The sequence below is a fragment of the Alternaria infectoria genome, assembly GCF_024043175.1.
Source record: "Alternaria infectoria strain BMP 0036 chromosome Unknown scaffold_56, whole genome shotgun sequence".
NCBI classification, from domain to species: Eukaryota; Fungi; Ascomycota; class Dothideomycetes; order Pleosporales; family Pleosporaceae; genus Alternaria; species Alternaria infectoria.
In genome coordinates, this window is record NW_026250745.1 from 1760 (window position 1) to 23301 (window position 21542).

The 21542-nt window shown below is 52.7% G+C and overlaps 8 protein-coding genes across 8 annotated transcripts; 3 read left to right on the plus strand and 5 right to left on the minus strand.

Moving 5' to 3' along the window:
• Positions 1 to 472: 472 nt before the first annotated feature.
• On the minus strand, positions 473 to 990 carry ANB1 (translation initiation factor eIF5A; the record flags this gene model as incomplete). The annotated part of the gene is made up of 3 exons (XM_051502386.1): positions 473 to 537; positions 590 to 722; positions 775 to 990. 3 exons carry the CDS (start codon positions 988 to 990, stop codon positions 473 to 475), a joined length of 414 nt encoding a protein of 137 aa, XP_051347384.1.
• Positions 991 to 1495: 505 nt separating this feature from the next.
• On the plus strand, positions 1496 to 3581 carry J4E92_011055 (uncharacterized protein; the record flags this gene model as incomplete). Its single annotated transcript, XM_051502387.1, has 2 exons — positions 1496 to 1976; positions 2026 to 3581. 2 exons carry the CDS (start codon positions 1496 to 1498, stop codon positions 3579 to 3581), a joined length of 2037 nt encoding a protein of 678 aa, XP_051347385.1.
• Positions 3582 to 3841: 260 nt separating this feature from the next.
• On the minus strand, positions 3842 to 4475 carry J4E92_011056 (uncharacterized protein; the record flags this gene model as incomplete). The annotated part of the gene is made up of 2 exons (XM_051502388.1): positions 3842 to 3969; positions 4034 to 4475. 2 exons carry the CDS (start codon positions 4473 to 4475, stop codon positions 3842 to 3844), a joined length of 570 nt encoding a protein of 189 aa, XP_051347386.1.
• A 686-nt stretch (positions 4476 to 5161) lies between these two features.
• J4E92_011057 (uncharacterized protein) lies at positions 5162 to 6710 on the plus strand (the record flags this gene model as incomplete). Its single annotated transcript, XM_051502389.1, has 3 exons — positions 5162 to 5432; positions 5483 to 6331; positions 6382 to 6710. The coding sequence occupies 3 exons, from the start codon at positions 5162 to 5164 to the stop codon at positions 6708 to 6710; spliced, it is 1449 nt and encodes a 482-aa protein (XP_051347387.1).
• A 313-nt stretch (positions 6711 to 7023) lies between these two features.
• On the minus strand, positions 7024 to 9133 carry J4E92_011058 (uncharacterized protein; the record flags this gene model as incomplete). Its single annotated transcript, XM_051502390.1, has 2 exons — positions 7024 to 8715; positions 8762 to 9133. The coding sequence occupies 2 exons, from the start codon at positions 9131 to 9133 to the stop codon at positions 7024 to 7026; spliced, it is 2064 nt and encodes a 687-aa protein (XP_051347388.1).
• Positions 9134 to 10030: 897 nt separating this feature from the next.
• J4E92_011059 (uncharacterized protein) lies at positions 10031 to 11435 on the plus strand (the record flags this gene model as incomplete). The annotated part of the gene is made up of 2 exons (XM_051502391.1): positions 10031 to 10564; positions 10614 to 11435. 2 exons carry the CDS (start codon positions 10031 to 10033, stop codon positions 11433 to 11435), a joined length of 1356 nt encoding a protein of 451 aa, XP_051347389.1.
• Positions 11436 to 12883: 1448 nt separating this feature from the next.
• J4E92_011060 (uncharacterized protein) lies at positions 12884 to 15743 on the minus strand (the record flags this gene model as incomplete). The annotated part of the gene is made up of 2 exons (XM_051502392.1): positions 12884 to 14460; positions 14510 to 15743. The coding sequence occupies 2 exons, from the start codon at positions 15741 to 15743 to the stop codon at positions 12884 to 12886; spliced, it is 2811 nt and encodes a 936-aa protein (XP_051347390.1).
• A 2062-nt stretch (positions 15744 to 17805) lies between these two features.
• Positions 17806 to 18426, minus strand: J4E92_011061 (uncharacterized protein; the record flags this gene model as incomplete). The annotated part of the gene is made up of 2 exons (XM_051502393.1): positions 17806 to 18260; positions 18402 to 18426. 2 exons carry the CDS (start codon positions 18424 to 18426, stop codon positions 17806 to 17808), a joined length of 480 nt encoding a protein of 159 aa, XP_051347391.1.
• Between the last annotated feature and the right edge of the window lie 3116 nt (positions 18427 to 21542).

The following is a 21542-nucleotide window of genomic DNA, read 5'->3' on the forward strand; positions in this document are numbered from 1 at the left end:
GTGGCATTTTAACATTCATTGCATTCCAAAGGCTTGTAAACTCTACTTTGACCCTCCATGACTGTTGACATTTCAATGTGGCGTTGAGGCCTCATCCATGACGAATCCCGAGCGCTGCCAAGAACCATAAGGGGATCCGGCAACCAGTCACACGAATTTTCTACCAATGAGAGACGCGACATTTGCCGTAAAGTCATCACCTTTTATTCATTGCCAGAAGCGTAAGGGATATATCTAAAGAGGGAAGTGCATCGTAATACGTTTCCCAGACATGGCAATGCAAAGAACCAAAAACCATCCGAAGAACCTCGTGCATTGGTCGCCTAGTGCAAATCGCACGGGAGAATGCTACGTTTGCCGCGGAGCTACAACTTTGCACGCAATATGCAAAGAGTGTTGCAGCCCCGTTTGTAATCTGTCTGCAGTCTGCGCCTTGCTTCCTGCCAAACAGTCTACGTATTGAGCGATGCGCTTATTTGGGAGCCTCCTTGGCGTCGATGCAGGCCTCCTCACCCATAGCGGTAAGGATAATGACGTCTGGTGGTATGTCAGTAAGACCCAAAAATCGCCTATTCCGAGTGTAACTTACTGGTGTCCTTTCCGTCCTCGGTGAACATCTTGTTGATCTTGTCACCAACTTCACCATCGGGGATCTTGACGTCGTCCTTGGTGGAGCCGTCGTCGGACATGAGGGAGAGGAAACCGTCGTCAGTAACGTCGAGCTAGTTCGCGTGTTAGCTCAGGCTTCGCATTGGAGCCTCATGGGCCACTTACGAGCTGGTACTCGCGACGGGTGACGTTGGGAACGTCCATGTTGTGGGTGGAGGGGCAGAGATCTTCGAGCTTCTTGCTGGTGAAGATGTCGATGGCGACCAGATGGACCTTGGCGTGGCCGTGCTTTCCGGTCTTGGAGGTGGTCATCTCGACGATCTTGCAGGGGCGGTTCTTGATGCAGACGAAGCCGTTCTTCCTCAAGGCAGAGCACTGCATGGGGTAGGTGGTGGAGGCACCCGCATCGGCGGAGTCGAAGGTGTGCTCATGCTATAATTTACGGCGTCAGTACTGGGCGCAAGAGGGCGGCGCATGAGGGTGCGAAGCTGGAGCGCAGCTGGCGACAGTGCTCCGAAGGGTGGGGTAAGAGCACATGCGGGGCTGGATTCCGAGGGACGTACCTGCGCGTCGTTGTTGTCCGCCATGGTGATGAATGAGAGTTGGATGCGACGGGGAGGAGAGGCTGAGTTCGGGCTGCTGGGCGAAGGGCAGTGGGGTGGGCAGTGTCCTTAAATGGAGATGGAGAGAGAAGTCTTTTGCGTGGGCAAAATTGGGCAGGCGCGGAGGGGAAGGTGGCGCTAGCGGATCCCTGTCTAGCTCGCGGATTAAACAATCGCCGGGCCTGCTATGTGAATCGAGGTGCTCTACAGCTGCCCTCAGAGCTCGCTATCCGTGTTTGATTCTTAGCATGCACCCTTGAACTGATTGCGACCCAGTAGGCATCATGTGGGGTCTAGATAGGCTCTCTTCGTACTCGACGCCCACCGGCACGCCGCCTCCACGACGCGACTCGTACTCGCCCGCTCCCCGAAGGGGCTATCCAGCACCCGCGCAACCCGTGAGGCCGGGGCTGAATCCGCGATCGTCTTCGCTGACGCCCCTCATATCGCCCAATGCTTCGACTGCGAGCCTGCCTCTATCCGCGCGCATGCCAAATGGCGGGCCACGTAGGCGCCAGACAGGGGGTGTTCCGCCCAACGTGCCAGATCCCGTACACGTGCTAGAGTCGATTATGGGAGGACCGCCGCGCAACTCGCCTGCCACGAACGGGGAAGACTCGACGCATATATCGGAGAAGCCTGAAGTGGTAGAGGAGGAGATTGATTTCGGGGACCTGAGCTTGCACGATTTCGCTGCGGCGAAGACTGCAGAGCGACAGCAGCCCACTTCTGTACATACATATAGCGCGCAGTCAGTCGAAGAATGTATGTTTTCATGCTCAGAGTCCCAGGTCTTTGCTCATTGTGCTTGCAGATGACAAAGACAAAGACAAGTTTGAGGACCTTCACAAGTCGATATTGGCGTGCGATGAGGTGCTCAAGTCGGTGGAAGCAAACCTGACAAACTTCCAGTCGGATCTCGAGGCTGTGTCTGCAGAGATAGAATCTCTCCAGAACCGGTCCATTGCTTTGAACACCAAACTGGAAAACCGAAAAGTGGTGGAGAAGCTCCTGGGACCGGCGGTCGAAGACATCAGCATATCACCAGCTGTGGTGCGCAAGATCGCTGAAGGTCCGGTCGATGACGGCTTCGTGCGCGCCCTTGCAGAAGTCGAGAAACGGTCCAAGACAGTCAACGACAAGGCCAAAGAACATCCAGACTTGATGGCCATAAAGGACGTCAAGCCCCTGCTGGACGATCTCATAAATCGCGCCGTTGAACGAATACGAGACTACATAGTCGCCCAGATCAAGGCCATCCGTTCACCTTCCATCAATGCGCAGATCATCCAACAGCAAGCATTCCTAAAATACAAAGACTTGTATTCTTTCCTCGCGAAACACCAAGCAGAGCTTGCGCAACAGATAGCGCAGGCATACGTGTATACCATGCGGTGGTACTACCTCAACCACTTCAGCCGCTATCGAACTGCGCTCGAAAAGATCAAAGTACATGCTATGGACAGGTACGATGTTCTGGGCGAAGATCCCAGTGCGAGAAGAGCTGGAACTCTGCTCGGTCAGTCTCGAAACGCACCAGTTGCATACGACGCTTTCTCTCTCGGACGACGTCGCGACGCACTGAAGAGCTCCTCTGTCAATGCCTTGCCAGCGAACGTTGCCGAGGACGAGAAGTCGCCGCATTACCTCGAAGTCCCTTTCCGCAGCTTCAACCTCGCACTCGTCGACAACGCATGTTTTGAGTACACGTTTATATCTACATACTTCGCCCCATCACAGAACTTCCACGCCATTTCACGAACCTTCAACTCCATCTTCGAGCCTACGCTAGCAGTCGGTCAAGCGGTTACAAAGTCGCTCGTGGAAGCAACAACAGACACGCTTGGTATACTGCTGTGCGTACGACTTAACCAGCACTTCGCATTCGAACTACAACGTAGGAAGGTGCCGACGGTGGAAGGCTATATTAACGCAACCAATATGCTACTCTGGCCACGGTTCCAGCAGGTTCTGGACATGCATTGCACCTCACTCCAGAAAGTCACTTCATCTCTACCCGGCCGGCCTTCGACCGGTGCGGCGCTACTTGGCTCAAGCTCTTCCACCGCTACCTCCACAGCGCCAACACCTCTCACACAAAAGTTTGCAAACCTTCTCCAAGGCATTCTGGCTCTCTCTTCGGAAGCAGGTGACGACGAGCCAGTCAGTGTATCCGTGGGCAGACTGAGGAGCGAGTACGAAGCCTACCTCACCAAGCTGAGCAAGGGTATCAGCGATGCACGGAAGAGGGAGAGATTCTTGTGTAACAACTATAGCTTGGTGTGTACGATTTTGGCAGATGTTGAAGGAAAGCTTGGGGAGGAGATGAGAGCACACTTTGAGAAGCTGAGAGATGCTTTCGACAAGTAAAGTAGCTGATAAGAACAATGAACATCAGCACTACAGGCTGACAGACATTCTGGCAATGTCTTCTGTTCTGTGTACTCAATTATCTATTAGACACTCACTCCCATACGAGCAAGAAAACCAATAGGTGCAGGCAGGTCTAGTTGTCCTCTGTCGACTAGATTGATGTGATGTCATTCATTCCATTTCTATCCAATGCGTGCTCTTTGATTATCGAGTCTTTTCGCTAAATAGACACAGCGCAGCTCAGCATATGGCGCTCTCTAACCCATCAACGGGGCCCAGTCCTTCTTCGCTTGCTCGGTGAAGAAAGGCTTGACGTAGATGCCCTTGCCAAGAGTGAATCCCTTGCTCCTCAACAGCATGTACATGGCGTTGAGGTGGAAGTAGCCTGAAAGTCCGTGTGAGCATACATTCTACATTTAACATGTAGTTCCATCGAGGGTAATACTAACTGTTGGGAATGACGAAGCTGTTGTAGTATTCAGCCAAGTTAGACATAGTCATAGTCTTGCCCGCAACGGTTACATCGAAGCTCTTTCCAGCGCTCTCGTTGTAAGTCTTCTCGTCAACGGCGTCAAAGACAGCGGCAAACTGCTTGAAGAAGTTGATGACGTCGTCGAGGGACGAGAATGACGAGGGGTCCAGGTTAGGGGGTGCGGCCGAGCCGTTGAGCTTCAGGGTCGTGAGTCCATCGAGTGGGAACTTGCCGACGAGGATGGGTTGCATGCGGAGGGGAAGCATGTCGCCGAGCTGGGCGTTGAGAAGGTCCTGATCGGAGGGCAGCGAGCTGTTCTTTGCCTGCTCTTCCTTGGCTGCTGTGAGGAAGCCAACAGCGCTGTTGGCGATGCCCTTGAAGGTGGGCACGGTGGCCTGGTAGAAGGAGGTGGAAGCCATTTTGGTGAGTATGTATGTATGTCGAAGTGGGGGTATGTGTTAAAGTAAGAGTATATTCAGATAGATGTATGAGCGAAAATTTGTATAGATGTGTGAAGAAAAAGAAAAGGGCGATCGCCCGAGTTATCTATATACCTGGGTACTCGAGATTCTGGAATGTACCCCTCGATCCGCGCATAACACGTACGTCGGCCCATTGTTTGTCGTTAACCCCGTTCCGATAATCCTGTCTCAGACCCCGTAGACTGCATAGCGCCGTTGAACTGCCGAGTGTGTGGGCTCAGGGCTTCTAGTCTACTGCACCACTGTGGATACAGTAGGCATCGAGATATACATAGTCCTTTTGCAATGAATAAGGTCAGAACTCTCGGTCGGACATCGAGCGAACGAGGTCCGGGCTGAACGTAAGGGAAATCGAGTCTGAGGCTCAGACATGTAAGTGTGACGCACCTGCATGTATTCTGAGGTGGTGAGACCGGAGAGCGGGCCTTTCCGCACTGGTACTGCACAACATTGCCCCGCCTAGTCCAGTGCACAGACCACAAAATTTCTACGTTCGCCGCCGTAAACCTCGGCATGCACGTACAGGACGGACTACTTCACATCCGTCACGGTGATCGCTGACACATCCTTGGTGGATACTATTCCGCTGTCCAGTTTCACGTCTAGAAAATTAATCATCAAGCATGGCCAAGCGGAAACGTAGCGCGAATGCGCAACTGCAGGCTGCAAAGAAGCAGTACCCGAACAGCATTCCAAGTCCACCACAAGATGCGAATCCACTCGAGCCAGCAAGCGTACATTCGGTCATCTCATCTGAAGAGATCGAGGTCGCAATTGAGACATTACAAACGCTATCCGCACATCCACTACTGATCAAGTCAAAAGCGTGCAAAGACCTAAGGACCGCTGTATACGACTTCCGTCAAGCATGTACTACCGGCCTGAACTCAGCTGGTATGTCTAATATCATGTGTTTCAACATCGAAGACTAAGCGTAAGAATAGATGGCAGTAACCTCACTGCGCGAATATCAGGTGCGCTCACAGACGCCAAGTACACAGAAGCCCTCATCCTGTTGGCAGAGATGCGCATCAGGAAAGACACCCCAACACTAGGTGCTCTTTGTCGTTGGGTGCGTACTCTGGACGTAGTCTCCGGACTGTCCATCCACGTGCAAGTCCCTAGTCATACAGTGGTCGGTACAAATGCGCAAAACGACGAACTGATTGGGGTGCTGGATTCGATACTAAGAGTCACGGGTCCGACAGACACCACAGCCCACGGCATAGACATCGCATCAGGTATCTCATTACAAGACACCTGGGATCTACGAGGCACCAGCAAACCCACTCGTCAAGTTCGACAAAGCGTTGAAGACAAGAGCATCTTTACATCATGCTCTCCAGATCTCAAGGACCGTTTCCGCATTATTGAAACTACCGCCGGTCTGCAGCGCAAGCCACCAAATCTTCATCCCGCAATCCTCTACGCCTCTCAAGACGACGCCGTGCTGCTCGGCAAAGGACCCAAGACGGAATGCTTCAAGCACCCAATCGTACCCAACCTCCGACTGATCAAGGACGTACTTTCTCCAGAAGAATGCTCCGCCATCATCGCAGCCGGCGAAACTATAGAGTTCATCCCCGATGCGCCGATGCGACCGCAAGGTGAAGACACTAGTGTGCTAGCCCACAACTTCTACTGGATCGTCGACCAAGCATTCCACGACAAGCTCTGGGAAAGAGTAAAGGCCTTTGTACCGGACAGCGTGGCTGGCAAGAAAGTGCGCGGTATCAACCGACGCTTCAGAGTATACAGATACGTGCCTGGTGCTGAGTATCGTATGCATATCGGTTTGTAGATTCTGAACAAACTAAAATGATCCATATGCTAACTCTGGCAGATGGCGCTTGGCCACCTTCAGGTATCGATCCCGTCACCGATGCTTACAAGTACGATGCCTCGCCAGCCGATGCGCGCCAGTCTTCTCTCTTCACCTTCCTTATCTACCTCAACGACGAGTTCAAGGGTGGGGAGACGACTTTCTTCGTTCCTAGTGTTAAAGAGGGTGTCATCAATGCTTACCCTGTAAAGCCTATCATGGGCAGTGTCGCGGTATTTCCACATGGCGAGGCGCAAGGAGCGCTACTTCACGAAGGCACGGGGGTTGTTGAGGGTGCGAAGTATGTTATTAGGACTGATGTCGAGTATGATGTCGACAGTACAGCCTGAAGAGCTGCGCTTCATGTTATACTACAGCAGAGACGGCCGCGCAATTTCGCATCGAGTCTGTAGAAACACATCACAACAAAATATCAGAAGGATACAACTCAGTTTCATGCAGCAGACAGATCCCATATCGTCATTTCCAGTCATCCAGAACGTGCTATGTAGTCATGCTAACCCCCCAAGTCCCAACCCAATATCGTTGCCCCCCAAAGAAAAATGGACAAACCACATCATGTGTATAGAACATCGTCACAAGAAAAACCCTTGAACCTAGATACCATCAAACGCCCCCCTAGTAGAAAAGAACACAAAAAACCTAATAAGCAACACCACTAACCTTCCTCTGCGTCATCCCACTCCACCCACCTCCTCTCCCCTCCTCGGCAATCTTCCCACTAACATCTCTCCTGCGACCTGGCGTACCCAGATCCGACTCATCAAACTCATACGGGTTGATGTAATCGACACCGGAGCGGCTGACGACGCGCGGCGACTGGCCCTGCTTGGGTGTGTAGTTCGCCTCGCCCGTGCGCTTGATGCTCGTGTAACTCTTCTTGTGCAGCGTGAACGGCGAGCCGGCCACGTTGTTGTGCGTGGGGACGGGTGGAGGAGTGTTGACGGCGTATTGTTTTGTGGCGCTGGGGAAGTGGTTGGGTTGTTGGCGGAAGGAGCCTTTTGTGGGGGAGGGAGAGTTGGAGGCGCTGCGCACGCCTTCGGTGGCGGCTTGGAGGTTGCCGTAGTACCGCGATTTCGGGGTGCCGGAGCGGGAGTGCGAGCGGTCGAACGTCTTTTCGGTGGAGATGGAGGTTGTGGTCTTGGTGCGCTGGAGGCTGGGTGGGGGAGGGGAGGTGGCTTTGTAGGGGTCGTAGAAGGTGGCTGTGCCGGGGGGAGATGGCGGGTTCTGGCTGAGGGGGTTCATGCGTAGGGGTTCGGGTGCCTCGGGCTCTTCTTCGTAGTCGGAGACGTCGTCGTAGGGTGAGACAGTGTTGTAGCCGTTGTTGGCGTTCGAGGGGAACATTGTCTGCTTGGGCGCTGGGTAGTGGTCGTGGTGCTCGTCTTCCTCGTCAGGATGCACGAACCAGTTGTCGTTCTTGAGGCTTTGCTGGGAGTTGCGCTGGAGGGAGAGATCACCAGTCGCTTCTTGTTTGGAAGAGCGTGCGGTTCCGGGAGGAGTGTGGAAGGATTCCTTCGAGGAGGACGAGGTAACGTGGGATCCGCCACGAGAGTGTCGTTTGATGTTCGCTTGTTGGGAGAGCATAGACTTGCGTTGGGCCAGTGTCTGATTGTCTTCCTCGTCGTTGAGTAGATCGTCACGGTGGTTGAGCTCTTTGCGGGACTGGTATGCGGAAGGAGGCTGGGAGTACATGGAGAAGCGCTCCCTGGATTGGCGAGCTGAAGCAGGTGTATGGGGCGAATATGTAGTTTCCGAGTCTGTTCGCGTGTGCATGAATGCGACCTGGTTCTTGGTAGGGCTTGGGACATCGCTGTAGATATAGGAAGGAGTCTTCGAATCGCGGCGGTCTCCGGCAATGGTGCTCTGGTCGCTGAACCTCTTCTCTTGGTCTGACGTGAGAGGCGTAATGGCTGAGATTGAAGAGTTCTTGTGCTTGTGCTTGGTCTTTCTGCGCGAAGTCAGGTTGTCCTCAAGTGGGTTCATGTCCGGCGGCAGCTTTGAAATCTTCCTGAAGAGAATAGCCAAGTACAGATCAATGGCGGTTGAGAGGACGTGGAGGCCGCCGGTGGCAATTGCGGTAATCCATGTTGTCAACAGGACTATGTTTGTCTCATTGTCTGTAGGGAACATGGTGCGCCACCGCCCAAGTGTTCCGGCATCCATATCGGAGTTGCGACGAGCCATGAGTACGGTGAAGACGTAGAACGGGATAAAGCCGGCGTCGGTAACGAGAGCAAAGAAGTGGTAGCTGGCGGAGCTTCCGGCTGGTCGCGTCTTGGGATTGCGGACTAGATGGTATATCGCGTATAGACAAACGATGAGGTCCACACCGGGCTGTTTGTGTTAGCGAAGTTTTAAATGTTGACTGAGTTGTGCATACCGGTATCCTCAAAATGTAGCCCTCTGTATCTTGCGCACCTCGAATGAAGATACCGCACAGCATGATGCCAATTGCGCCAAGCAGAGTGAGGGTCTTCAGACTGAACTGGATCCATCGCGCAATGTCGATGAAGACTTTCGTCTTCGGGCTCATCTCCTTCGCGTGTGTGTTACCATACGGAAGGATGAGGTAGCTGTCCGGGTGCTTGTTGAAGTCGATGTAAGGACCTTCCTGCTTCTTCTTCGGTGGTGGAGGAGGCATGCGACTAGCCATGGTAACTGCCTTTGGATTGAACGTCGACCGGGTGGGGTCGGTGTCAATCATCGAATCCCTCGATGCTGCGTACATATGGGGCTGCCAGCGGCCTGCCATTGTTGCGATGGAGAGCGAGAAGTAACGAAGGAAGGAAGTTCTGCTGCACACGACCGTCAGAACAGAAGGTGAGAGACGTCTTCTCGCTTATTAGCAAAGAGATGCAAATGCTGGTTGATAGCTGACATGGGCCCACGCGGGGACCTGGGGTGATATGTATGTAAATATGGGGTTGTCATGACAACAATCAATATCGACCAATGTAGATCCAGAACGGCTCATGACGTGAGGAAGCACGGATGGGACGGGTTTAGGCATTGACTAGTCGCAGCCACGAGCGGCTGAAACCTGTATTAGCCAGGAACATGTGGGGGCCCAATGAGTTGCAGCAAGGAATTGTGGTCAGGTTTGCTTTGTCGGTGGTTTGAGCGGCACGTTGGGCGGAGGTGAGGCCCAACAGTTCGATGACCAAATCATGGTAAACAAGAAGCATTGAATCAGACTGGCCTTCACTCATCATGATTCCAATGAGGCTCTGATGGTCGCGGCGTTGACTGGGTCCAAGGATGGATGCCATTGACCTCGGGAGCGTCCTGTTTGGTGGACCTTAGTCATCTCGAAGTTCCTCGTGCGGCGATCGCCGCTATCAGATGCAAGGACCTTCACACCATGCACCTTGTCCGGCACCTACAGAGGACGCCCTATGTTTGCGCTAGCTGCACTCAACGCATATCAGGCGCGTCGGCTCCGATAATACGCGACCATGGTACCTTGAAGCATGCGAGAGCGATCAGCACGATACGATATCGGACAACAAAGCCGTCTCCATACAACAGCGCATCTGCAACACCAAGACCACTTCGCAATGCCTACAGCACGACTGCAACCGCGCGCGGGCGCCTTCGCGTCGCAATCATCGGTTCGGGACCGGCAGGCTTCTACACGGCATACCGATTAATGAACAAGAACCAAGATGCCGTCGTGGACATGTACGAGCAACTCCCGGTGCCGTACGGGCTTGTCCGCTATGGCGTTGCGCCGGACCATCCAGAGGTCAAGAACTGCCAGGACACATTTGAGGAGGTCGCGCAATCGCCGCGCTTCAACTATATTGGCAATGTGAGAGTTGGACACGATATCGAGTTGGCCAAGATGAAGCCCCACTACGACGCGATACTGTTCTCATACGGCGCAAGTGAAGATAGGCAATTGGGAATTCCAGGCGAAGATTTACCGGGTGTATACTCAGCAAGGTCTTTTGTAGGATGGTACAATGCGCTGCCGCAGTTTCGGAGCCTGGAACCCAATCTCCAAGCTGGCGAACAGGCAGTCGTCATAGGGCAGGGAAATGTGGCACTGGATGTTGCGCGCATATTGCTCAGCCCTGTCGACAGTCTACGGCATACCGACATCTCGGAGCAGGCTATCCAGACGCTATCAGAGAGTCGGGTGCGATCTGTAAGGGTCGTTGGCCGGCGTGGGCCAATACAGGTACGTCTCATTATCCGCATGCATTGATATATCGCTTACTGGAAGCCAGGCTGCCTTCACTGTCAAAGAGGCTCGCGAGCTCATGAACATCCCCTCCGTCGCCTTCGAACCAATCGACCGCTCCCTCTACCCACCCGAGATCAAGAAGCTCCCCCGAGTACAAAAGCGGATAGCTGAAGTCCTTCTCAAAGGTAGCAAGGCTACTAAAGAGGAAGCGTCTCGGTCATGGGCCCTTGACTTCATGCAAGCGCCCAAGTCTATGCACGCAGACGCCGGCCACCTGTCGTCAATCGCCTTTACGATACAACAATTCGTCCCTGACGCCAGTCCCTTCGACCAACGAGCCCGTGTCGCACCTACAAACGAAGAGACATCGCTAGAGGCCTCGCTGGCTTTTAGATCCGTAGGATACAAATCGACCGGTCTACCTGGCCTTTCCGACATCGGCGTACCCTTCGACGAGAAACTCGGCATAATACCCAACGACATGCACGGTCGTGTCATCACACCATCGGCAGGGCCTGGCAGCTTGACAGCTGGTCATGTTCATGGGTTATACTGTGCAGGCTGGGTCAAGCGTGGGCCGACCGGCGTCATCGCTAGTACCATGCAAGACGCCTTTGCATCTGCGGACATCATTGCGCAGGACTGGGAGGCCGACGTACCGTTTTTGAACGATAGCAGCGGCGACAATAGAAGCACGGGTCTCGGCTGGGATGGCATCAAAGATAATGTCACTAGTACCAGACCGCTGAGTTGGTCGGATTGGAAGAAGATCGATGAGGCTGAACGAGCAAGAGGCAAGAGCAAAGGGAAGGAGAGGGAGAAGTTCCAGAGCGTGGAGGAGATGCTCAAAGTTTTGGATGCATGAAGAATCTTTTAAAAAATTTTAGACCCAAAATATGCATGGCGTATTGACCCGCTAGGTGCTTCTCTCCAGCCGGACATGTAGGTGAAGTTGGCAGCTTTTGGAAGTATGTTTTGTATATAGTCGTGCCGTTCTTCGACTCCCAGGGACATCAAAACATGACCTGCCGCAACATGATCTGGTTTTGATATGATGGACAAGCCCTCCGACTCGAGTCTCTTCCCTCAATATTTGGTATATTAGCACTAGTGACGCGTTTTGAACACAAGCACTTTGTTTGCATGGACGGTGCACACAGCCAGACGCAAATCATGAGTTCCTAGTTTCTTGGTTCTAGAGAGCAGAAACTCGCACATCCGCCAGTTCCTTCAATTTTTGGAAATTTGTGCCAGAGATTGGTGTGCAGAAGAGTTCTCCAGGCAACGTTGAAGATTATATACTCTTATATGCCTAGTGATGAGGTCGAAAATGTATGAAATGAAAACATGCATCGCGATGTGCTGTCGCAAGGTGCTCTTCTCATAGACCGGAGCCATCTTGTTTTGCGTGTCTTCCACACAAATCATTATCGATGGGGGCTCCTCTTTTGGAAACACAGCTCAGGAAAAGACATCCCTCAGTTCCACCAGAGTTTTAGTTTCCTGAGACCGCGCGGTGTGTTAAAGAGGAGAAGATGTCTGCAAGACCGAGCTTATTTTATACGCTCTTGCAGCAGCCGGCTGCATGGGAAAGATCTTGGTGAGTTTTTGAATATAGAACGTAGCCGATGCGAGTCAGATACTCCAGGCCCACCAACATGAAAATAGCAACACCTTGATTTTTGGGTCCCGACATGCGTTCCTTATCTTCTCTTTTGAGAGGCAGCGCCGCAAGGCATCCGTTGGTTTGATAAAAGTTTTGGGAGAGCAGAGCTTAGAAGAATCGTCATGGAAGAATACGAATCTGATTTCGGAGCAGGGCGGAGGCAGCGATCTACATCACCTGGAATATCTTTCTTTTGAGGTGTCGAGAAAGAGTAGAACATCTCAAAGTTGTATGTTGGGAGACGACCACAACAAGTAATCGTGGAAGGAAGTTTTTCGAGCTCAGTCTCATGAGTCGGACTGGAATAATTTTTGGAAGCAGACAGGAAGGCCGCAGACATAGTGAGATGCAACAACGTTTTTGGAAATCTTTCAGGAGACTTTGAGTAATGAGGAGTGAACACAGAGTACGAAAGCCAGATTTATATACTCGGCTGACGGCCGACAGCGGCGTCGCGGAAACTACCGGGTCTCCGTTTGTGTCCTTGAGTGATCAATCACATGAGCCACGATCATTCGCATCACCATCGAGCTTGATCAACACGCGCATAGTCTCTCAGAACGTACTTCAATCGGATCTATTCGTATTTCTATCATACATCATGGTATACATGCGGCTTGTCCTGCTTCCAATGTCCCCACGTCCCTTTATCGGTTCCCAAAACCCATAAAGCTATCCCTCACAGGTACATTCCCATCAATCGGCCTGCTATACCTACTACTAACAGTTTTCTGAGTCCTCGTCGTCATATACAAACTCGCCGGCATAGGCGGAGGCCACAAATCTTGAACAGTGACGCCAGTCATCCTCGGTCCGGTAGCGGCTGCCATCGGGGGCCGGGGAGATAGCAAGGGGTCAAACACGCCCGAAGAGGGGCGACGTTCTCCGTATGTAGTCGACCGGTTGTAGAACTCTTCGTCGCCATAATTCATACTTTGGACAGGGTATGTGTAGCCTCCAGTCTTCGGGTTGTATATGCCGCGCTCCTGGTAGTTGATCCGCTCTTCGGGTGAGAGGAAATTGTCGTCTTGTGCTTCTGCTTCATTGATGCTTCCTTCTTTCCTGAAGTTGAATGGAGTGCCGATGCCGCTATCTTCGGATCCTTTGAGCTCTTCAGTCTTTCGTTGGGTGAGTTTGGGTTTGGTGGTGATCAATCTGGAAACGGATAGTGGGTCTTTCCTGTCGAAACCGAACGTGGCCATCGTGTCGCTTCGTTTGAGGCCACTAGAACCAACAGTCGTTGTTCGAGTTATGCCAGCCGCCTCTTTCTTGGCAATGTGTTGTTCCAACCAGGCTCGAATACCGACTAATGCCGTGGCACTGATCTGTATCATCAAGACTATACTCACGAGACCAGAAACGCTCGCTGAGGTCAGCACCGCGTCAGCGACGCAAAGTGATATGGCACGCAGTGTGGCGAAACCCTGTAAGAAGGCGAATTGGCCCAGCCCCAATAGTAGCTGGGTACTGATACCACTGATGAGGTAGATGCGTTGCGGTGTCTTCGCAACCGCGATAGGGCCTTTAATGCCGGCGAATGCTGCGGGTGAGGGATGCGGGATCTCTGTACGAAGACGAACGATGGAGAATCCCACTGCTGGGAAAAGGAATATGAGACAAACGAGGCCCATGATGCCATGTGTGTCGCGGAAATGACGAGAGCTTCCCATACCGACCATACCTAGGACTATACCAGTGATGCCTAGAATGGCAAACGTAATCAACAGGCCCATGCGCCATTTCCTGTTCTTGGCTTCATCAACTGGGAAGCCGGTCAGGACAGAGAACCGCCAGACTACGCCTAGGACAAGGTATAATGGAAGGAAGGTAAGAAAGGCGAGACCAGCGAACAAGACGTGTAATCCTGTGATGACTGCGAACGGGACGAGCGCCAGGCCATTGATCTTCACACTCTGGCTTTCGATGACAATCTCGAACATGTTTCCTTCGGATAAAACTGTAATAGGTCCTCGGGGCAGTGCTTGCAACACCGTTGGGTCGAGAGTCTGACCGAGTTGGCCCATCGCTTTGCTCATCATAGTAGCGTTCGCTTTGGCTGCAGCCATGGCACCGAAAGCTGCTGACGCGATGCCGCCGATTCCCTGACACGTGAGAGTATCGACCAATTTCTGTGCGCCTTTCTGCGCTGTGGCGGGGTCGATAGCTATAGGGAACTGGCTGGTTCCAACTTGAGATTGACGGGCGGTAATCAGACTAGATTCTACTGCGATGTGTCAATATATGCAACAACTCAGCCGGTAGCATTTTCTTACCTACACTGGAATCCTCGTGGAGCTCTCCGACAATGCTTCGACGTGACGGAGGAGCCACATCAGATTTTGACATGCCCTGTGTGAGGTTTCTGACGATCTCCGCAACCAATATCGTCGCTTTGCCTGTAAGCCCTCGCGCAAAGCCAACAGCCGAGCCATTCAGAGTATCGTTGAATTGTGTTGGAGCCAAAACTGGCACATTGTCGTATGCTGTATCCGGAAGGTCGCCGGTGATCAAGTTCTTGACTCCTCCGACAGAATACATCGCGCTCACAACGCCTTCGATGGTACCCCTAGCGAAGCCTTCCGCTGCCTTGGCGCCGTCGAGACCCTGTAATGCTTGAGGCGGGTTATTCGCAATGAACGATTTCGCTTGCTGTATGGCGGTACCGTTGATGAGCAGGTTGGAGAACAGGTTTTGCGTGAAACCTTCCGCAGCCAAGGCCGTTTGTTCGTTGTCGCTGTCAATATTACTAGCGATCATTGGCGGAGCATCCACTGCTTTGAAGTTCAATCCGATGGCGATTCCCATGCCTATACCCGCACCAGCCCCGGCGGCCATAGGTCGGAGCATGGCCTGGAGCTCGGTCATGTTGGGGAAGGCCGTCACAGACCCGATGTCTAGATTTGAAAAGTTGCTGCCCTGAATGAAAGACTGGCTAAGGCCTCTGGCGAAATGCTTTACAGTCCTCGGAAAGTCTATCGTGTCTGCTGTAGGATCCACAGATTGACGCTTCTGATTTTCAGATCCTGATGGCTCCGATGCTGTCAAGCCCAAGCCGTTTCTTGCGCCTTCTCCTAGGCCCAGTCCTGCTGCTGCCGCGATCTTGGGAAGATTCTGCATAAAGCTCGAGACACCGGAACTGTTTCCCAAACTCTTGATAGTGGCTCGAAGATCAATATTGGATACAATCGGCATTGCAACCCCAAGACCAAAATTTCCAGCTAGACCTTCAATGCTCGAATCAGACGAAGGCGCGAAACGTTGCTCTGTCAGACCGAACCCTACTGCAGTCGCGTTACCAATGCCAGATGCCAGGGCAAAGGCCGCAGGGGCGAGAGAGAAATTGTTGCTGTCGAAGGAAGGGGTGATTTGCCTCGATAGGCCGTTTCCAAGTTGCTGAGCGACGAGGTTCGCACCACTTGCTGAAGCGTTGTAGGTGGTGGCGATACTCGAAGCTATCGCGTTGGCTTCCTCCATGTCGGTCAGGTTGAGAGCAGTCGTTGTACCCATGCTGCTAATGGTTAGTCTGTTCGTTGTGGTGGGCGCCTACGTACCCTAAACCTATACCCAGAAACAAAGCGGGTGTACCAAGGGAGCCCGTCATCAAGTCCCCTAGGCTGCCCAGTACACCGGCCAATCCACCTGTGAGATTGAACCCGCCTATACCACCAGCACCCGTCAAATCTCGGAAAGTACTACTGATGTCATCCTGCAAGTCCCTCCTCTTTAGTTCTGACCCCTCTTTCGACCGAACGTGCTTGATACCATCCGTGAGATTGGCGCCAAAATTCTGGAGACTTTCCGAACGAAGCCTCTCACCAAGATCACTGGATGATAGTGCGATAGCTTCTGTTAGTGACAGTAGCGCACTGCGCAACCTTATGTCTTGATTGAGCGCATCGATGGTCTGTGTAGAGAAGATTGCTGTGAGGCTGTCTGGGTAATGCTCGCTCGCGAATGATCCCCGTGAGCCGAACCAAAAGGCAGCCGATGAGTAAAGCAAAAAGAAGGTCGTAAAGCATGCCAGTAGGTGCCAGACCGGCCTTTCAGAAGCAAACGCAAACATTATTATAAGGAAGTAGTGGGGTATCTCAAATACATGTGCAAGAAGAAACCAGAAGGCGAATGTGTCAATGGCGGTGGCCTGCCACAACACTCACTCAGGAACCAAGAGCAGGCGCCCGGCCAAGAGCCACAGCGATACTATATGTCGAGCAGAGTGGACATGGTGATGCTGTCCGGGGTGCCGTTCTTGAAACATCCTAGACGTAGAACTAGAAACGCTAGAAACATCAGAAACATGCCCACTTCATGTCGTACGTGCAGCATATCAAAGAGGCGCATTATGCGCTGGGGCCTGTTACTCCGTAATGCTGACACTTGCGCGAGGATCGCATTGCTGTAGATGGAGGACTGCTCGCAGTGAAGAAGTCTTACTGTAGGACAGGTCAGAGAAATATTTCTCCAAATCGAAGCCATCTAGCCGCCCGCATGATCGCAAAACCCATCTGTGGCCGAGACCATCTCTCGACGTCGCACAGGGTGCTGAAGGAGCAATAAAACAGCATTGCAGAGGGCTTTACCTCACTGCCGGGCTGTCCTAGTGGATGTGATCATCCCGCGACCGGCCCGTTCGGTAATGCGACGATCTTGAAACATGAGACATTGGCCAATGACCATGGACAACATTGAAGCTGTGTGATGAGCATTTTAATCGGCCAGTCAAGGTGCGAACAATGCCTGTAATGCGAGCGAATGGTAGTTCTCGAAGGACAAGAAGCGCGTGCCACCGAACATTGCGGTCTAGGATACCTTCGCGAGCTCCGATGCTGAGGCTGTGTCTGTGGGTTAGCGACTGTGGAGCATGTGAAGTACCAGATTTGCATTCATGGCACGCGCGACAAATTTGCGTTCTCTGTGACACGTGCAGACAGCTCTCCTGGAGCCGCAGGTGCTTGACAGTTCGCAGGTCGTGTTACTCAGGCTGAGTAAGGTTTGAGAACATCAGTGTCCATCGCATCCGTACTTTTAGGTTGAACGGAGCTGATACGATTGCGATGTTGAGTTCGGTGTGCAACGGCGGAGAGAGGTCACGGATAAGTCGAAGGAACGAGTGAATATGGAAGGAACAGACGCGTCACGCGTCGCGTGTTGAGCAGCTGCTGACTAAGCGCGCGGCGGCTGATCTGCGCCGAGACGAGGCGCGTTTTCCCGCGTTCTGCTTCCTTGCCACAACACGAAACCGACAGCCACCTCTATTGCCCAGAGATGCAGTACACCCGCGATCTACCACACGCGACGACGGAGATCAAGGACTTCGCCTGCTCTATTCCGGCTTGGTGAAGATAATGCAGAGATGCCATGGGATGGCGTGTATCTGGAAACTTGGGGAACAACAAGAGTCGACGCACTGGGCTTTGAGTTTGCCTTAATATACTTTAGTATTCACGCTCCTTAATATGCTCAAATGACTTCCTGTAATGACTCTTGGAATCTCCCAACCCCCATTGCACGATACGAGACGATCTCATATTGCCACAACATCTACATCACCATCTTACTCTAATATAATCTACTCCGCATGATACAGCGCATTCATAGCCTTACCCGACCCAAATCCATGAGCCACCTCCGAGTCATGATCTACTGAATCAGCATCATCCCATTCCTCATCCTCATCCTCCTCACCATCACCAATAACAAACATACTCTGCAGCTTCTCCAATTGCTCCATATGATTCGCAGACATCCTCTTCCTTTCTTGAGCAGCACTCTCACGCATGACAAGCGAGTCTTGACGCTCAATCGGAGTCCACGACACCTTTTCTGGAACCCCGTCGTCCGTCCCACGTTCCAAGTCCGCGGGCTTCGTACCTGCAGGTAAAGCGATAGCTATGGCTACACGGTTGATGATGTCTAGCGCTGAGGGAAGAGGACGGTGGTAGGGAGGTATGACTAGGTTACCGACGGTTTCGAAGTGGCTGAGGAGGGAGAAACGGGGGTCGGGTATGGAGAGACGTTGGGATTCTTCGTCTGTGGTAGTAAATGCTGGGTTGGAACGGGGAGATGTGCGTCGCGAGAAAGTGTAAAGTCGGACCGGGTGGACGAAAATTAGAATTAGGAAGATGGTTAGCAAGACCGCGCCTGCGCAGCTTGAGACTATGGCACCGATTTGGTTGTGGTTTAATGCCATGGTCTCTGATCGGCGTTGGGAGGCTGGGCTTCGTCTACGTATCTGGCGGCTGAAGGGGTGTTGGAGGGCGGAGTTGAAGCATTGAGATAGGAATCATGTTGACAGTCTAGGTCGACAGTGTGTTCAGAGTCCGGACATGTAAACCCACAGTGTGTGGCTCTTAGTCAAATTGCGGACCGTAGAAGTTGTTGGAGCACATCATGGTCTAGCCGACTCGACCAGCCGATCTTCTGTACTGAGTTGCGATTGGTATGTCTGTGTCTAACGTAAGAACTGGTCGTCGAGCGCGTTGTAGACTCCGTTCAATCTCCTGTTGGCGTTCTTCGTTGGCGTTTCTCCGACGTCGGTGTCGAAAGTAGCTTATAACTCCGACGACGATGGCTAAGATAGTTGCAGAGCCTAGTATGGAAACTATAATGATGATCGTTTGGTTGGAGATGCCTTGGGGTTGCAGCTCCTCGACTGACGCTTCGGCGGATGCGTCAGCCAGATCGGCTTCTTGGATATGTGAGGTGAAACTTGATGTAGCCATCTTTTGGTAAAGCAGATGACATTTGGAACTGCGATTATGGTCTTTGAGAGTAGAGCAGGATTCTATAACTAACCGGGAGCATGACCGGGGATCATCTTTGTTTGAAGAAGTTGCAGGAGACAAAGCCGTCAGTGTGCTCCGCCCAGTTGTACCACCGCAGATCACATTGCATACAAAGACGATGTACAAAAAGTACTAATGGCGAGATATCATAATTGGAAGTGATGGCTTATTGCACCGATACATACTTAAAGTCCTACCTTGTCTTTGAATTTCTCCCACTGCGTTTGTCGAGCTTTCTTCTGCTCTTCGGCAATCCGATTCCAGTGCTCCCTGTAATTTTGAATGAACACTCTCGGCTTCCATTCTTCTCGCATCTCCTTGCAACGATCTTCCTCAAGGAGACTTTTCTCGGTATTGTAACGCTGGAACCATCCTCGATGAGTGAGGCGGTCGTGAGGCTGAGGCGAGCTAGTGACAGAAGAGACTGCAGACTTCCCCCACGTGCGCAAAGCCTGGAGATGGTGCTGAAAAGATGTCTTGCGTGGCGGTGTGTTAGTGAACGGAAGTATCGATTTCTTGGAACGACCGAAGAAGGTTCGTTTTAGCTTTCGTGAAAGCAGGAATGCAATGCCGAGTATCACGGCAAGGGTAATCGGAATGATGATCAAGGACCTGCGGTCGATCTTCCAAACATTTCGCGTCGACATGATACGCGCTTCAGTCTCGGTAGATTGTGAACCTGAAATGAGGCTGAGATCTTGGGTGATGTACTGTCTAGAATGAAATTGCGGTGAGCGATTCCGTGATAAGGTCGAGACAAAGAGGAAGTCGTGCATGGACAAAGCGATCCAATCAGCATCTAGGCGCTAGTAAGTCTACAATGGTTGGGTGGTAGTAACCTATGTGCAAAAGCCATGATGGAGAACGAGTGGACAGCATTGTTCACGATGTTTTCCCGTCGTATGGCAGCGGTCTGCGGCGTGGTGTGATGGATGCAAGTAGCGGTGGCGAGCGCGTGATGGTGAGCCAACCAACGACGTCATGAAATCCTCCATATTATCGAGGCCTCTCCCGCCCGATCCGCAACCTTCATCGCTTCTTCCACCTTTGCTTTTGACCGACTGCATCAGTATCATGTCTGGTAACGCCTCGGAAACCGCGGTGGAGAAGTACCGTTACGAGATTCTCTTCGGCGCCTGGCTGGCCGTCACGGGCGCGACATTTCTTCGCATCAAGCGTCAGCCCTACTCGACCCGCCTCAAGATCGAGCAGTACGAGAGCATCTTCAAGGGCACATCTCTCAGCGCCGTGCTGATCGGGATTGGCATCACACCTGCGCGGACGACAGCAAGGCGATTCAGCGGGAATTGAGCGGAGAGGCTCGCTGTCGATGCTCCGCAGAGAAGGGGTGGAGAGGTCGCGTCTGGTTGACCTTGGCGCTTCCCCGCAACTTTCACATGCGAACACCCGTCATCGTTCTTTCCTTCTCCACCACGGGTCGCCATCATGTTTCTTCGACTGGGCTCATCCAGCCTTGAGCTCAGTCTGTGGAATCCCGTCTATGCCGTCACGCCCTTCATCCTGCTCTCCGTCTCCATCCCGCTCGCCGTCTTCGCCGTCGTCACCACCTCAATCGCCGTATCGCTCCTTTCCTTCCGCGCATTAACCGTATATTGCCGTCTCGCCATTGCGATCATAGGCGCATGGCTATCTCCTTCGGCTTCGAAGCCAGTGCCGCTTCGGGCTCCTCTTATACCTTCGTCCGCCCGACACTCCCCGACTGGGCAGCGCCATCGCCGCACAAGCACAGCTAGCACGACATCTTCGCAAGATGCAGCTCTACACTCGGCGCATACGTCACGTCTCCTGAAACATAAGAACAACTCTCTCACGGCGCTCATTGGTACAAGTGAATTGACGCGTGACTTTGAAGGCGTGGGAGGGTGGAGAGTGCCGGGTGACGATGACGAAGAGGCGCTGTGGATGGGCATCAACTCACGGCTCCAATTGCCTGCCGAGACGCCTACTCGGAGGCATGCGCGGAGTCTGACAGGCGGTGCAAGCCCGGGCCAGAGGTGGAGTGCTGGGTCAGAAGCGTTTCGCATGAGCCCGGTGCAGAGCAGGGCAAGGACACCAGTACGCTCTGCCGTCGAGGACGGATCTGGCTACTTCCCTGTACAGCCCACCTCAAATAGTCGGCGTGGTAGCGCCGGCTCCGAGACTGCCAAACAACACCACAGAAGGAAAAGTGGCAGTGGTAGCAGCATGTCAAGTACTGCCTCCGGTCTGGCCATCACGATGAAGGAGGCTGGCAAATGAATCAGCTCCACGGCATACGCTTCTTTCCCGAAGCCCGCTTCATCTCGGCTCTATAAGAAGACCAGAGTTCGATTCTTCGATCCACCTAGACTACAAATCATGCCGCGCTGAATATGATAACGACGTTAGATACCCCGAAAGCGACTAACGCATCATCTCACATGAGCACATCTACGAAACCAAAACACCCCTCTCTCCCAAGAGCCCGTCGTGATGCTTCCTCGATACGAAGAACCACCGCCACACACTTCAGTTGGCGTCA